This window comes from Lynx rufus, unplaced genomic scaffold, assembly GCF_022079265.1.
Source record: "Lynx rufus isolate CCGP_SWC_20201006 ecotype Redwood Valley unplaced genomic scaffold, mLynRuf1.p SCAF_6, whole genome shotgun sequence".
In the NCBI taxonomy this organism is placed as follows: Eukaryota; Metazoa; Chordata; class Mammalia; order Carnivora; family Felidae; genus Lynx; species Lynx rufus.
The window spans coordinates 142196729-142213140 of NW_025814878.1; the positions used below are offsets into that span (position 1 = coordinate 142196729).

Sequence of the window (16412 nt, forward strand, 5' to 3'; positions counted from 1 at the left end):
TGATAAAGTCACATGTTATAGTGCTGCTCATGGAAATTGGTGAAGCACAAAATTATTTTTCTAAATTAAGGTGTCTTACCACATTTTTCTTCTTACAGACAGGTGTCCGAATCTAACGATATTTCACCTTACTCCTCTCCGTGGTCTAGTAAATCTGTCCTGTAAAGGCGTTAGGGGTTATGGTATTATCTGCGTAGAATGCTTGGCAGTTTGGCATTCATTGCTACCCTTTAATTATTTAGTACTTCAGGGTTTATGTAGTGCTCTCGGAAAAAGTTTTTCACCAACTTGGAAGTTTAAAATTATGCACTTCAGACCATGTTTGTGAGTTCGAGCATCACATCGGGCTCTGTGCTGACAGTGTTGAGCCTGCTTGGGATTCTCTCTCTCTCTCTCTCTCTCTCTCTCTCTCTCTGCCTCTCCCCAACTTGCGCATGTTCTTCCTCTCTCTCAAAATAAATGAATAAACTTAAAAAAAAATGACACATGTGTATCTGTTTTCTGTTCATGCCCTCTCTAGCCATAGTGACACAGACCCCTTTACTGTTAGTTAGCATGCCAGTCAAAATCATGCAAGAATCCAGCACTTAATATTCCCTTATGATCAGATAAATTCTCCACCTGTGGTGGTGAGCAGTGAAACTTCTAGCACCATGCCATCTTGGAAGTCATTTCCACAGAGATGACTCATTCAAGATGAGGGGCTGATAGACCTGTCTGAGCTGTAATACTGGACAGTTTCTGATGTGGGCACTGAACAAATTCATCATCCCCTGATGATGCCTCTAATGCTACCGCCTTCCCAAGCCACGGAAGCAAAGAACAAATATCAAATACCTTGAAGTCGTTGTATATTTACAAGTAAATAATTTTATTGTGAAACAGCTACTTTGCACTGATGAATTTTTAAGTGATGTTTGTATGGGTGTTACAGAAAAATAAATGACCATCATGTAAGATGGTGGCTGAGTTTATTGGGAGGAGAGAGGAGAGGAACTTTGAAGTCAGAATTAAAAGTGTCTACACAGACGGGGTGCCTGGGTGGCTCTGTCGGTTAAGTGTCCCACTTCGTCTCACGCCACGATCTCATGGTTCGTGAGTTCGAACCCCACATCGGGCTCTGTGCTGACAGCTTGGAGCCTGGAGCCTGCTTCGGAATCTGTGTCTCCCTCTCTCTCTGCCCCTCCCCCCATGCATTCTCTGTCTCTCTGTCTCTCTCTCAAAAATAAATGTTAAAAAAAATTTTTTAAAGTGTCTCTGCAGATGAAAAGGGAATATAGTCCGTGATATCGTAATAACGTTGTATGGTATCAGATGGCGACCATACTTACTATTGTGAGCATTTCACATAGTTGTGGAACCATTATGTTGTATACCTGAAACGAGTATAAAACACTGTGTGTCGACTACACTTGAGTCGTTTTTTAAAAGTGTCTACACAGGAAGCTAAGAATAACTTCTGCTTAAGCAAGTGAGTTTTGATTTTACCCCTGCGGGTTCCTACCCTGTTCATGCTCTCCTTTCCCCGTGGGTTGTCCTTGTGGTTCCTACGGTGTTTCTGTATTTATTTCCCTGAACGAGGCGTTTCACCGTCATCGGTTCGAACGAGAGAGGCGATTTCTACTTACTGCTGTTAAAAATAAAAGTAGCACGCAGGTACTTAGAAATTACGGAGTTGCTTTCCTTCGACACAAACGTTGTCATTTGGAGACATAAATCCAAACGTTGAGGCTGTAACCTTTTGCTCTGTGGGGACTAAGCCAGTAAGTACTGAAATTAACCTTTCATTTACAGGTAACTTCTCAACCTACAGAAAAAAAAAAATCTGTGTTTCTTAAGGCATTACTCTCGAATTATGTTATCAGTCCATTTGGTCTTATCAGTACCAAAAAGGAGTAATCTTTTTCTATCAGAGAGGGAATCCACGTAGTTAGGGAAGACAAAAGAGGGTCAAAACAAAGGGTGGGTACTTTGGACTCAAAAAGGTCCCCTTTGATATCTGGCTCAGCTGCTTGTCTTGCCTTCTTTCATTCAGCCTTTGTCTCTCACCTGGGGGATGGAGATTATAATAGTTTGGGGGACAGGGACAGTATTTGGCACAGTGCCTGGCCCGGCCGTGAGCCATTATCTGGGGAGGAAGGGGATTACTATAGCAAAGCCTTATTTTGCATGCCAGAATTTACAGCATGGGTCAGTATTGCCTTTCTAAGAGGTTTTACTTAGAAGCTTTATAAATATTCTGTCTTTCCTGAAACCTTTTTTGGAGTCGCCTTCAAAGCTATCTCAAAGCTTTCGAGAAGGGTTAGTCTGATCAATTTCTAGTCACACCTGATTTCTGACACAAAACCGTGTCCCCCTCGACGGCCCGACTTGCCTCTGGACGGCCTGCGGCCGACCCCGATTCACTCAGTCTCCACGGGTGAGGATTCAGCATCCGTGTGGATGTTCAAAGAAATGTGTTCCATTGCGCGCAAGGTCGGTTCCGAAAGAGGTGCTTCAGAACCGCTTTACCACGGCAGCAGTGAAACTGGCTTCCGTAGGTATTCTCCCCACGTACCTGTCTCCCTGAAAGCCGGTCTGTCTTTCTGGCCTGTGTTGAGAAATCCGACTGCCTCATCGCCCTGCTTCAGAAGAAAGGGTGAGTGCTGGCCCTGAATCCTTCAAGCTGCATCTCCTTCCGAGTGAGAGAGACCAGTGTCCGAGACTTCAGAGGAGACGCGAAGGCTGATAACGATGGCTGCGAATTAGTCGTAGGGCTCCGCGTAGAACTAGCTCTTCCAAGGAGAAACTTTCCTGCACGTTATCCCACAATTCCTGGCAAGATGCTTTGAAGGATACGTTCGAAAAACACGCACCAGATCCTAACATTTGTAATGAGGAGGATACAGCCGCAAAGGAATAGACACTTTGGAGGCAAGGGCATCCAAGCTGACAGCGGTTCACCCAGCTTGGAGGTGACGGGCAGGTTTGCTGTGTGTGTGGCAATCCCTGCACCCCCCCCCACCCCACCCCCTGCACGGATCCGTTTCCTATCGGGTGGGGTGTGGGCTGCAAAGCAGAAAGTGTCTCAGGGCAGGAAGCATATATGAAACACGCAACTGTTTGCACCTTGGAAATGACTATTTAGATGTATCTTCTTTAGGTTCTAAATTGCCTTTTGGCATCCAACTCCGCTTAGCAGAGAGGACATTTCGAACCCGATCTTGTCAAACCACTTTTTGTCCTCGGAGAAAACCTATGCTACGCACAGTTTTACGTGAGATTTCCCAGGCTAAAAATTATTTTTTTTAATTGACACATTGAGACCCCCCTGTAGAAGAAAAAGTGGTAATTTCGGGGAGGGGTTATTTTATATTTAAATCTGTAATATTTGCTGCATCTTTTTAAATGGCAAGCGATCTTGAGGAAGGGCAATGAATTATTCAAAGTTCTCTCCAGATTTCAGTTGTCCTCGCTTCTCTTATGCCCGTCGATGGCTGTTTGGGTATCAGATAGAGCTGTTTGCTTAGAGTAATATCTGAAATGTTCACCTTCCTTGAGTGAGAGGGCACTTCTCTCTTGAAAGAAGCCTGAGTTTATTTTTAACATTTCCAGAAGTATTCCGTGATTCAGTCCCATTTACTCCTCTTTGATCTTGCTTTCTTTTAAATAACGCTAGTGTGTGGGATCCGAATGAGGGTAATTTCAAAATGAGTTTTACGTGCACACATGCAGACACAGCCTCTGATTATGCAAATTCATTTAAAAGGATTTTCATTTATAGTAATGGAAAAGCTTTTACTGTTTTGGGAAAGCTTTCGGTTTGGGGGAGTTTTAGGCGTCTAATAACCTATGAATTCGATCAAATGTTTTTGGTAACTGAAGATCAGTTATACTCTTAAATTTTTGATCTTTGTTTTGGGAGAATTTAGTTGGAAGTGTTTTTCTCTTTTGCTGCTTTACATTGTGTGTTGATAGAGGCTTCAGCTTCTCTGTTGTGCTAACTGCTGATAACATGTTTTTATTTTTTTCTCCTTGGGCTTTCCTTAGCTTGGCCACTGTGTAAGTACTTCATCAATCAATAAATTAGGGTCGGGTGATATATTTGATTGTTTTGAACTATTGGAAAATGTTTTACCGGTGTATGCTACAAACATTATCAGTCAAGTTCCAGAAGTAAACAGAATTGAGCACTTAAGTGTCACCTATATTTTCCAGACCCGTAAATGGAATATTTTTACCATACTTTATAATAATAACCAGCAGAGATTTTCTTGTAGAAATTTTACTTCTCAACAGAGATGTCACTAACAGCAAATAATAAAACTGTGCAGACTTAGGCACTTATGTTTATCTTCTCAAAAGCATAATTTTTTCATGCTCTGAAAATCAAATTATGTTTCTTTGAAGTGTTTGCCTGAAGTACTTTTTTGCTTTAACTTTGACGCAGTCTGAATATACATTCACTTCCTCGAGCATGAACACGCTGTGATCTGGAGTGGTGCTTCTCAAAACTCGTTGTGGTGAAGAGCTTGCTGGTGGTGGTTGTTTTTAAGTTTCCGTGCTATCAGAAACCGATACTTTTGCAACAATGTCGTAAAATCAGAAGCTGATACTTTTGCAACAATGTCGTAAAAATTTAATGTCGAAAAGAGATACGTGAAAAGACAAAAAAATACAAGCCCTCAAGTTTTACCAGTTGATGCAACAGGCCTAAAATTCTTATTACTAAGGTTCCTAAAATATTTGTTGTCAGTTTCTGCCCGCACTTTGCCTAAGACCAGTAGCAAGAACTTTGCAGACTCCCACCGGTCCGGGGACCACACTTTGAGTCGTAGCAGGCTGCTGGGGTCAGCGTAGAGCCGATGTGCTAAAGATGGGCTCGGGGCAGTTGGGTAAGCTCGAGAGCACCTAGGAATGCAGCTGGGGGTAGTGAAATGGGCCTGCTGACCCTTGGCAGTTGCTCTACACTCTGGGTTCTAAGGCCCTCAGCTGTGGACTTGGTTGGTCTTGGTTTCCCTGGAGTGTGTAGACCAGCCTCCTGGGGAGGTCTGCCTGTCTGTGACACTCCCCTTTGCAGTTCACGTCAGGCCCCCCAGAGTAATCTGCTGTCACCGTAGAAGGTAGGGAAGGCTGAATTTAAACACTTCGACCGAAATACTTGTGAATGAAGAGGCGATCCCCGAAGTCCGTGCAAAGCTCTGTTTGACACCCAAGTAGCCGGGAAAATTGGCAGGGTTTGTTTCCGGGTACCGTAAGACTACTGCATCTAAAATAGTGAAGAAAGGATTCTTTCAATTCTTACCTCAAAACCTGAACGAGTAGCATTTTTGCATTACGGTATAGAAGTTTAGATAAATTTTAATTTTCTTACATCAAGAGAGAAACCACCCTGTTCCCTTGGTATATAGTAGGTTCCCAATAAAGGATAGCTTTTTTCCCTTATTAAATAGTAAGTTTGCCGAGCAGAGGGGCCACAGCTCAGGAAATCTGCATCCTTTACAAGGTAGTAGGAACTCAAATAGTTGCTAAATGGAACACAAAAGATACTCTGACCTCTAGAAACAGGCTTTTGGTTTTGTTGAAAAGATGCAAATTGAGTTTTATAGGTTGCCTTTCTCTTTAAAATAAATTAGGTAATGATAGGAAAGGAAATTAGTTTTGCTGTAAGCCAACCATAGTAATCTAACAAGTTAATCTAACATGTTTTTCTTCTATGGCTCAAAGAGTTCATGCCAATCGTTTCGTAATCCCTGTCAGCTGTTTACTTTGCGGTAGACCTCACACCCTTTGTGTTGGGTGACTGGGGACAGGTCCTTCCTGAAGTAGTTGACAGTCAACAAGAGGTGTTCTTCATTGTCTCCTTTGATGGTTTTGCTGCTGCTTAGTGGAGTTATACCCTGAAATCTGGAACAATCAGACAAAACCGTAACCGTCTCTCAGGTACAAGAAGGATCAGTTAGGTTTCCAAATGTCAGAAATGAAGAAAATTCCTGTGGGTTGACAGAGAGTACGGTCTCCATCTTTCTGTTTCTTTTTCTAGTGATTTCCAGATTTATGTCGTGGGAAACCTTAGCAATGATCAGCGATTGGCTCTTTACCCATTGATGATAGCTATTCTGGAGTTGAGAAGCTTTTACTTTTTCTTTGGAACTAAGTTTGAGACCATATCTCCATTCATTCATTCATTCATTCGTTCATTTATTTCGGGGGTTACGCCTCGAGTTGGTGACTACTTGACCTTGTGTTTGGTTTGTGTTTCTCCAGCTGAGGTCCGCAGGTGCACAAGTGCTAGAAGGCTGCATCGCCGAAATCCACAATATCACCAGCTTAGACATCTCCGATAACGGTAAGCTGGAAACCAGAAAAGACGTGGAAATATTGTTTGAAGTTAGTAAAGGGAAAAGAGAAAGCCCAACCTTGACAACGCCTTGACAAACGTGTTATTTTACTTCTCGACTAATTAATAGGGCTTTTAAATCTAACAAAATTTACTATGGAAGAAATCTGTGCCAAAGTCTTCGTAAGTTGATACCACGGCCAAAAATGCCAGGCATGTAATAAAACAATTTAAAAAAAATTGTCATCAGAACATTGATAATGATCTTGATCCAACCTTTTGCATTCACGGTGATAATAAAATTGAGTCCTTGTTTATTTACTCAGGAACTTGTTTCCTTAGCTTCATTTCTGCCAATTATAGTAGCGTGTGAGTTTGAACCTGTTAAATTTGCATAGACAGCGGTAGTTACCTCCCAGTGAACAGGATGTTGGGTCTTCTTTTAGAAAATCATGGGCAGAGAGGAGACTTCCGCTTTCCCATTCCTTGCTGCCTTGACTTAGCCACTGACTGTGTAAGAGATTTAGGTAAGTCTTAGCAGAGAGCGAGTTGATCCCTGTGAAATAATAGGACACGAAAAGGGAGCAGAACGTTCCTTTGAAAATAAAAAACTAGAATCCCGGGGCCCTCGGGACGGTAGAGAAAGTCACCCAAGTGACTCAAAGTCACCTTTGCTCAATTGTGTTCCAGCTGAGAATTTATTTATACACACGTGTGTTGATTCTCTGCTTACTCTCATTCTTTCCAGGTTTAGAATCTGACCTCTCCACCTTAATAGTGTGGCTCAGTAAAAACAGATCAATACAGCACCTGGCGTTAGGCAAAAATTTTAATAATATGAAATCCAAGTAAGAACTTTGATTTTTTTTTATATGACAATGATGAAAACAATCAGCCTCCTGAAAGCTTATGATTTGATTCCACTGTCCATATCTTTAAACTCTTCAGAAATCTGACACCTGTGTTGGACAACTTAGTACAGATGATTCAAGACGAAGAATCGGTGAGTAGTATTTTAAAGACCTTCTGCTGAAAATCTTTTGTTTGTTACCACGCTTCCTAATTATGTCGACGGGGTTAACGCTGCTATACTTTCAGATGATTTTATCTCTATGTACAGTTTCTGTTTTTTAATGAAATAAGTACATGTGCTTTAGTATAGTTATAGGATGTACTTAGAATCGCTTACTCTTCACTTGACCTCATTACTAATTAAAGGAAGATTGTAACTAAAGGATTAAAGGAAGTATACATTGACTCCTAAGCCTATCTTTTAATAAGACTTACTCCTTCCTCACTTTGGTTAATGCACTAACCTGCGAGCATGAATTTCTTCAATCTAGTGAACTCTATGACCTTATATCATGCTGGGAAACATCATACTGCTAATTTGAATTTCGTCTAGTAATTATGTAGAGTTACAAGAGACTAAGAAAGTTGTTGCCCGTCTTAAATTGCTTCGAGAGCTCTAGTGGTCCTTCTTATCTTTTTATTCCCTTTGGCTGTTCCTGGCCAAGACTTGGTTCAGAGGAAAGAAATGTAATTTTAATTTTCTAGTGTTTTATCTTATTTTTGAGAGAGAGAGACAGGGCATGAGTGGGGGAGGGGCAGAGAGAGAGGGAGACACAGAATCTGAAGCAGGCTCCAGGCTCTGAGCAAGCTGTCAGCACAGAGCCCGATGCGGGGCTCAAACCCACGAACCGTGAGATCGTGACCTGAACCAAAGTCGGACACTTAAATGACTGAGCCATCCAGGTGCCCAAGAAATTTAATTTTAAATAGCATCCTATTTTGCTGCCTTTTAAAATGTATTAGAAAAAAGAAAAAAAAAAGATATTATATGGACAAAGCAAAAAACACTCTACTATGAATTCCTTTAACTTAAACCAGTGTGTCTTAAGTTTTGTACCTTATATTTTACTGATGCTCTTTAAGATTTGGTCCATGTCCTATTTTAGTCCTATTTGGCCACCAGCCAGCTTTTCATGGTGCCTAAAATCCAAATCGATTTGTATTCCTACAGTGAAGACTCACATTATTCATGTTTTGTGATAGCTACTTTGTAGGTCGTAAGAGTGATTTCCTATGTGAATCATGTGAGATATGACACATTTTTAAAAAGTGTCATTTTCCCTTTTGAATGCATACAGGGTAGTAGCAAATTCTTTTATGACTGGATGCTGACTTTGTGAGAAAAAGCTGAGGGGCCAGGAGAAATGAAGCCTGGAACTTTTCTACCTCTCTGCCTGGCTCTAAGCTGGAGGGTGGGAGAAAATTCTGTGGTCCTGCCCCTTTATTGTGTGGATAGGATTTCCAACCTAAGGGCTGGAAATGAAACTCATTATTATTTAACGATTTTGAGCACTCTTCTTTGCCCTCATTTGCTAACAGACTCCATATTGTGTCACTTTTATACGGGGCTATTAAAATTAGGGGCATAAATCAGAATTTATGCAGTTAGTTTCGCATGATTCCCTTTGACTTTCTACCACCCTGCTTTGAGTTTCTGATTTCCTAGTATTGGCCCAGTTTTAAAAGATTGAGGAAGCCAATTCTGCAGAATCACATTTAATATTCATCCCCAGGGGCGCCTGGGTGGCGCAGTCGGTTAGGCGTCCGACTTCAGCCAGGTCACGATCTCGCGGTCCGTGAGTTCGAGCCCCGCATCGGGCTCTGGGCTGATGGCTCGGAGCCTGGAGCCTGTTTCCGATTCTGTGTCTCCCTCTCTCTCTGCCCCTCCCCCGTTCATGCTCTGTCTCTCTCTGTCCCAAAAATAAATAAACGTTGAAAAAAAAAATATTCATCCCCAAATACTTGTTTCTTAGCACATGTTTTAGTAAAATTTCTGTTTTTTGAAAAACATGTCTTAAAATTTCGTGTTTTTGCGTATCACATGAGGCTCTTTCGTTTCTGTTATTTCCGAAGTCTCTCCCTTAAAAACAATCTTGATATTTAAAACACCCCTCAGAACATGTTTGCCGGCGGTAAAGTTTGCCGTGTCGGTGTGGATCCCGTCAGGTTACGAGTCTGAGAAGTGGGCTGCTAATAATATACAGTGGAAAGTTCCTTATGTTGGTGTCATTGAAGCGTGGGTGGCTTTTTCAAAAGGCAACCACCTCCTGTTTTTTTCTCCTGAATTGGTAATGTGCACAGTTCAGAACGATTAGGAGCTGAGTCTTAGGACTCTAAAACTTCCACCGATGCCTGACACATCCAGGCTGTCTTTTTATTTTAGTTTTTAAGATAATTGTGCAGTTATCTCTTGCTTCCTACGTTATGACCTTGGGCTCCTACAGCCTGTTCTCCGACAGCCCAGGGAACACTCTTCACCCTGTGTGGTGTGTTACGTTTGGCTGGAAAACCTAGACGCCCGTGGGCTCCAGTGTCGCCTCGGCTAGAGACAGTGGGTGTCAGGCGACTGAGCCCAGGGCCCCGGGACAGTAACGCTGAGGGGCCCCGACGACGGGGGAGCTTGTTTTGAAGTATTCCACGCCAACTCGTGCCGTAACCGGCCGAAGCGAACGGGCTTCCCCTGGGAGTGCGGGCTGCGAGGAGACAGAGTCTCAGATTAAGTGTGTTCGCCATGAAAAGAAACAAGAAAATAGTCACGTTACACGCAAGTGCAATAGATCAGGTAAGGGATGACCTTATAAATACGCACGCAATTCAGGCTGTTCTGTTCGTATTAATGACTCTGCCCATTATTTTTAAGTGCTAACTGGGGTGTATTAGAGTTTGAATATAGTCCTGGAATTGGTGCTTGCTAGCTCGAAGACTTGGCAACTTTCCAGTATTAGGAAGAAGCCGCAATATATCATTTTTGTGGTAGTCGCGTAGAGACCATTGAAATGATGAGAGATGCGATTACAGCTTTTTATTAAAGGAACACTGCATTTGTTTTCATTTAAAACAGTAAGTTTCCCGAGTCTGAAGCATTTTGGTTCAGTTTTTTCCATTTCCTTGAGCGTAAGATCTCAGGAAAACCAAAACAACCTCGCGAAACCTGCCTGAGTCTAACACATGCAGGCTTTCAGGTTTTAATTGCCTTAGCACTTACCATGCCATTAACTTGAAAAGATTGGATTCAAGTTAAAAAAAAAATTGCATCAAATTACTACATTACCTTTTGATTTTACCATGGCTCTAGTAAGCTTAGAAAACGTGGTCAAATTTGGACAATGAGGACAATAACTACGGTCACTTGGTAAATACTGGAGTCAAACGCATAATGCCACTCTGTGGATGTCTGAGTCTCGAAACCATCGGTACCGTTGCCCCGCTTCCTGCAGCCTTGAGACATGCACCGTGAACATGTCAGCGGCCAGTGGTTGAGGGGCCACGCTCTGTGTGCGGGTCACACGGACCACCGGGCACATCTTGAGAACGCCTCTCGCATGGGCCACGGTGGAACGTGGGTGACCCTGGAAGCTGTTCCCGGCATCCCACCTTCCTGTAATGTCAGACTTAACGGAGTAAGCTCCTACAACTCTTTAGTACGGCTGGGCCTGGGTAGACTGCCTTAAGCAACCCAGAAGACATCCACGTCCCCCAGGGAAGTCTGAGTTCTGGCTCTCAGGGCCACATTGGTTCAAGCTCTGGAATTTCCACCACTTTATTATTTCAGTCATGGCTGAATTCAGGGCTTGCAAATTCAGATGCCTACGCGGCTAGGGAGGTACGGTAAACAAGAAAAGGGAACTCGGCAGGGAGCCCTCTTCATTGGTTTGGCCTGCCTCTGGACCACGTGGCTTTCAGTCTTCAGCTTAAATGGGCATTGAGTGGGCTAGTTTGGATTCACCATACAGCTTATGCTGATAAAAACTTACAGATGTTTGACTTTTTCTCTGTTTTAAAAAACTTCTGTGTCTTCTGACTGGTACTCATAAAGCTAAGGATGATCATTGAAAAGATTGAGGATAAGCCACGAGGGGCAACATTGTGTAGGAGCTCAGAGCACAAGTGTGGAACCAGACTTTCTGGTTCTGTTCAGCTTTTTTTTTTTTTAATGTTTATTTATTTTTGAGAGAGCACCAGTGGGAGAGGGGAGAGAGAGGGGGAGACACAGAATCTGAAGCAGGCTGCGGGCTCCGAGCCGTCGGCACAGAGCCCGACGCGGGGCTCGAACTCACGAACCGCGAGATCACGACCTGAGTGGAAGTTGATTGAGCCACCCAGCCCTCGTCCAGCTACTTTCTGACGGTGCAGCCTCGGTTGGGTCACTTAACCTTTCTGTGTCTCATTTGGGAAATGGGGATAACAGTACGGAATATCGAACCCGTAAGTGCTGGGTTGCTGGGAGGATCCTGGGACAGTAGTTAAGGATAGTGCACGTTCGGTAAATGTCAGCTATTAATAATCTTGGCTGGTTTTTATTTTGCATTTGTCCTCTGCTAGCATTTTAAGATGTCATTTCACCTTGCATAAAAATAAAATGGGTGAAAAGGGATAACGTAGCTGTACAGAAGCTCAGAACCCTTCTCGTACTACTTTTATTTGCTTCGTCCCATCCCGCACTTCAAAAGAGCTGGCCACTCTGGGTATCTCTGCACGCTTCCCTTAGGAGAGCGGTGGCCACTGACCAGCCCTGAAACACGAGCCCTCCACGTTTGACTGCAAAGGTCCATTTTATCTCGAACCGTCGGGGGCCCATCCGTCAGTGTCTTGTAGCCAGAAGTTTCAACGGGAGACACTTGGAGTGTGCGTGTTGGGCACCTTCCCCGGGGTCTCTCCGTGAAAGGGGTCACTGAGCGCGGTGGCTGCCTCGAGACCGCGTGAGCCCCGCCTGTTTTTCCCTCGCAGCCTCTGCAGTCCTTGTCCCTGGCCGACTCGAAACTCAAGACCGAGGTCACCATCATCATCAATGCCCTGGGAAGCAACACCTCCCTGACCAAGGTGGACATCAGCGGGAACGGAATGGGGGACATGGGAGCAAAGATGCTGGCCAAGGCGCTGCAGATCAACACCAAGCTCAGGTACGCGGGTCTGGTACCCGGCCCGGGAACGGAGGCTTGCCCTCTGGAGGGCCCTAGAAGGCCCTGGAGAAGATTCTGGCCCTCAAGCATTGGAGAGCTGACTGTGTCCCAGTGGGGGCTGAGTTTCCCATCGGGCCAACTGGGAAGGAGGAGTAACGATGTCAAGTCTTTTTGTCCTAGTGTAGAGGGAGGAGGAGTGTCCCCACTTTAGACACGGTGAGTCCCACAAACTGTCGTCTCAAAGATTTCCACCGTGACCTGAAACCTGACCTGAAGAGAAATGGTACTGTGTCCTCTTTCGCGTCGGGGTAGACTGCTGTGTGCGCACGGCGGAGCGGTACGGGAGGGCTTTGCAGCCGGTGCCAGTGAGCAGAGCTAGAGAGACCGAAGGAACCGCATGAGGGGCCTCCCTGTACTTGGCTGTGAGCCCAACACGCTGCCTCCCCCTGCCCACCGCTGCCCATATCGAGGCTTAAAAGCCAAGGGATGCAGGAGGTTTGTCGGTTCAAAGGCAAGTTCGTGATGGGTGCCAACGATTCTGTTTAGTGGTTTTCCTCCACTCGGAGTGTTTCCCAAGTGTGGCTCTTCTTAAGGACTGGCTGCGTGGTAGCCACTTTATTAAGGACCACGGTGCCATCCGTCCTGCGGAGAGATCCAACTGCTACCTAACCCGGCAGTCTGGTTAAGGAAGAGTTCATTCGCAGCGTGCTTCAGGGGCTCTTTCTTGATGTTTCTGGACGCTTCCCTTGCTCTCCTGAACCTTCTGTCTGCACTGAAGCCAGAAGCCAAATACTGCAGCACTTTCTCTGAAGGTCAGGGTGTGTGTAAAGAAGGCCACTGGGGATCAGGAAGGGAAGCAGTTGGAGGTGTGATTCTTGGATCAGACGACTAAACGCTGTTTCACGTGTCAGGGGAATTGACAGACACCAAAATACCTCTGAAGTATTCACATCCTGGAAGTAAAGTGGCACTTCTCTTCCAAAATAGATTTTGTGTCTGAAAAGTAAACAACCTCCTATTTGTAAAAACGGAGGCTTTACCAGCAGCATGAGCCCGGTGCTTGGGACGTCAGGGCCATGATGAAAACATAAGACCAATATGACAGGATTCCTGCTAGTCGTTTAGAACGGAAAAAAGTCTCAGTACCTGAAATTCTTTGTTTTGGACGAGGGACTCCTTAACATCTTTTATAAGCAGCTCCAGATGTGAATACTAGAATATTACTACTTGCAGAATATGGGGACAGTGTCCAAGAAATCAGATTCTGTAGAGTTTTCTGGTTACAAAGAGTCAGGCAACCTAATGGTACGTTAACGAGTATGCTGTTGCTTTCAAGCATGGTTTTTTCTCATGCTACGTGAGCAGCAAATGAGTTAAGAACGTGATGCGTAATGTTGGAAGAAATGCTCATCCGTGCTCTGCTTACAACTAAGTTGAATGTTATTCCTTGCTTATTGTGCTAAGATATCGAGATAGTGTTGCCTCTAAGTATTCGTCTTCACTGCAGAATTATTTCCTCCGTGCCTAAATGTCCGGTCATTTCTGGGATTTGGTTTTCAAACAGGACCGTGATATGGGACAAGAACAACATCACCGCACAAGGCTTTCAGGATATAGCTGTTGCCATGGAAAAGTAAGTGTTAATCAGGCCTTCTTTCTGGAAAAGCACAAAGGAACCAGTGGTGTTTGTTTGTTTGTTTTTGCCGTGGTGTGATAAAAGTAACACTGGACTGGGAATGGGAAGATCCAGGTCTGAGTTAGCCAAATTCCTAACCAGCCACAAGAGCTGGGAAAACGTCGACTTTCTTCCGGCGCGCATTTCTTCATGTGTTTAATGAGGCCAGAGACGCACCCTCGTGAGGATTAAACGATTTCACAGTGGAGGGGCCACAGGACAGTCAGCTTGTGTTCTTTTGTGGTTTCACGTTCTATTTCCATCGGGGTTTGCTTTTTTTTTTTTTTTTTTTGCACATTATGACAACTCTGAATCCAGTGAAGAGAAAAAAAGCTAAGGTCCAGAAAATAAAAATGAAATTGGGGTGGGGCGCCTGGATGTCTCAGTTGGTTGAGCGTCCGGCTCAGGTCATTATCGCGTGGTTCATGAGTTCGAGCCCCACGTCGGGCTCTGTGCGGACAGCTCAGAGCCTGGAGCCTGCTTCGGATTCTGTGTCTCCCCTCTTTCTGCCCCTCCTCCACTCTCACTCTGTTTCTCTGTCTCTGTTTTATTTGAAAAGAAATAAACATTAAAAAAATTTAATAAAAAAAAATTTTTTTTAAATGAAATTGAGGAACAGCAGGCTCATTTGTCTCATTACTGTAAAAAGCTTTATTACTGTAGTAACTAAAGTCTGCAATTATTATTAATTGTCAAGTTTGCTTTCCCGGTAAATGAAAGGAGGCAATAATACAAAGATGGCTGGAAGAAATTCTAGAAATCTGGTTCTTCCCAAGCTCTTCAGCCCTCATATTATATTCTGAAAGCAGACATGATCAAAGCGGATTTACAGCATTAAAAATGAGAGGTGACAAAACGCGGGTGTGGAAATAAGGAGCTAGTACCATAGAAGCCAGTCCCCTGGGGAAGAGGCGGGGGTCCGCATTATTCGTGTTTTTTCCCCCGGATTTCCCTTCGTGCAGGAGGCCTCCTAGGTGGGGCTCTCGTGGCCAGCACGGTGTCATGGATAAAACCCTGGGCCTGGGTGAAGAGCCATCCAGTCAGTCGGTGGCTCTGTCATCAACGAGCCAGTCCTGAGCAGAGCATTGCACCTTTCTGATTGATTCTTCTGTGGAAAGTGGGAAAGGCAGAGTCAGTTAGCCCTGCGTGCCTCCCAGTTCTAGATCCCAGGGTCTAGATCCGATTTCGCCCGGAGGTCAGAATTGCCGCCCCCACAGCGTCCCTAAATCCGGACGAGACAGCTTGTCCCTCGGCTCCCGGGCGCCCTCCGGGACTGCAGAACCACCTACAATTACTCCTGTTGCACCGCAAAACCTTCACATGGAAACGTGTATTTACAAATAGCCGCATTTGGGTGCTAACAGCATGGTTGCGGCCCGCGGTCGACTGCCAGCCCACGCTGGTGTTTGTGAGAAGCCAGAAGCACGCACGCCCAGCACTCAGCGTCTCCAGATGATGCAAGGGCTCCCGGGATCACAGTCCGGTACGTCCGCTGTGGCCCAGGATGCGAGTGCCTCAATATCACATTTGGTCTAAATAAAGTACCCGGGCTCTGGAGCATAATTGCGGCTGGATGAGGGAAAGGAGAATCTTCAGGGCTGCAAAAAAGATGCATTGTCTCTTCGTTTCATTTGGCTAGCTCCTCTTAAACAAAAAACAGTCTTGTTAAAACAAAGTTAAGGTAAAAGTTGAAGTAATAGAAATAACAGCCTGGTTTTTTTTTAATAATTTCTTTTTTTTTTTTAAGTTTATTTATTTTGAGAGAGACAGAGACCAGGGGAGGCAGAGAGAGAGAGAGAGAGAGAGAGAGAGAGAGAGAATATCCCAAGCAGGCTCCACACTGCCAGCACAGAGCCCAACATGGGGCTTGATCTCACAAAGCGTGAGATCAAGTCCAACATGGGGCTTGATCCCAGCAAGGCGTGAGATCATGACCAGAGCCGAAATCAAGAGTCGGACGCTTATCTGACCTGGGGGCCACCCAGGCACCCCAGTAACAGCCTTTTTCTTTGCTGGTTCTTTTACGTTAAGCCATCCTAAGTTGGACTGAAGCACATCTTTTCGATCAGATAACAACCATATAGATGACTGCTGTTAGTAAGATCGTTGCTTATTTTCTCTATTCTTCATGATTACTACCTTATGTTAGTATGTTAGTCGGTCATCTGAACATCCGCGGGAATCACATTGTGTTTCGAGACGTGGGACAAGGCAGTTGTGACTGTGCAGTCCCAGTGCTCCGGGAGAACACCCCACTTGTCACCACGTGACCCCAAAGGTCGTTCTTCCTGAGTGTCCTGTAACGGAAGTGGGTAGGCAGGTTTGGGGTGGGAGAGAGGAGGCCTCTCCAGGGCCAGCTTGTGGTCTGGGAGTGGGTACCGGCCACAGTGCAGCTTGTAGGGGGGTCAGGGCCAAGGGTCAGGGTGCAGACTCAGAGGTCAGTGTC

At 44.8% G+C, this 16412-nt stretch overlaps 1 protein-coding gene across 2 annotated transcripts in view; it reads left to right on the plus strand.

Annotated features, from left to right (window-relative positions):
• CARMIL1 (capping protein regulator and myosin 1 linker 1) overlaps positions 1-16412 on the plus strand; it is a 311314-nt gene that overhangs the window by 194439 nt on the left and 100463 nt on the right. For both annotated transcript variants that reach the window (XM_047103122.1, XM_047103121.1), the window contains exons 18-22: positions 6247-6328; positions 7068-7167; positions 7268-7322; positions 12119-12291; positions 13856-13924. In XM_047103122.1, coding sequence (XP_046959078.1) covers positions 6247-6328; positions 7068-7167; positions 7268-7322; positions 12119-12291; positions 13856-13924 — 479 coding nt within the window. The remainder of the gene's footprint in view (positions 1-6246; positions 6329-7067; positions 7168-7267; positions 7323-12118; positions 12292-13855; positions 13925-16412) is intronic.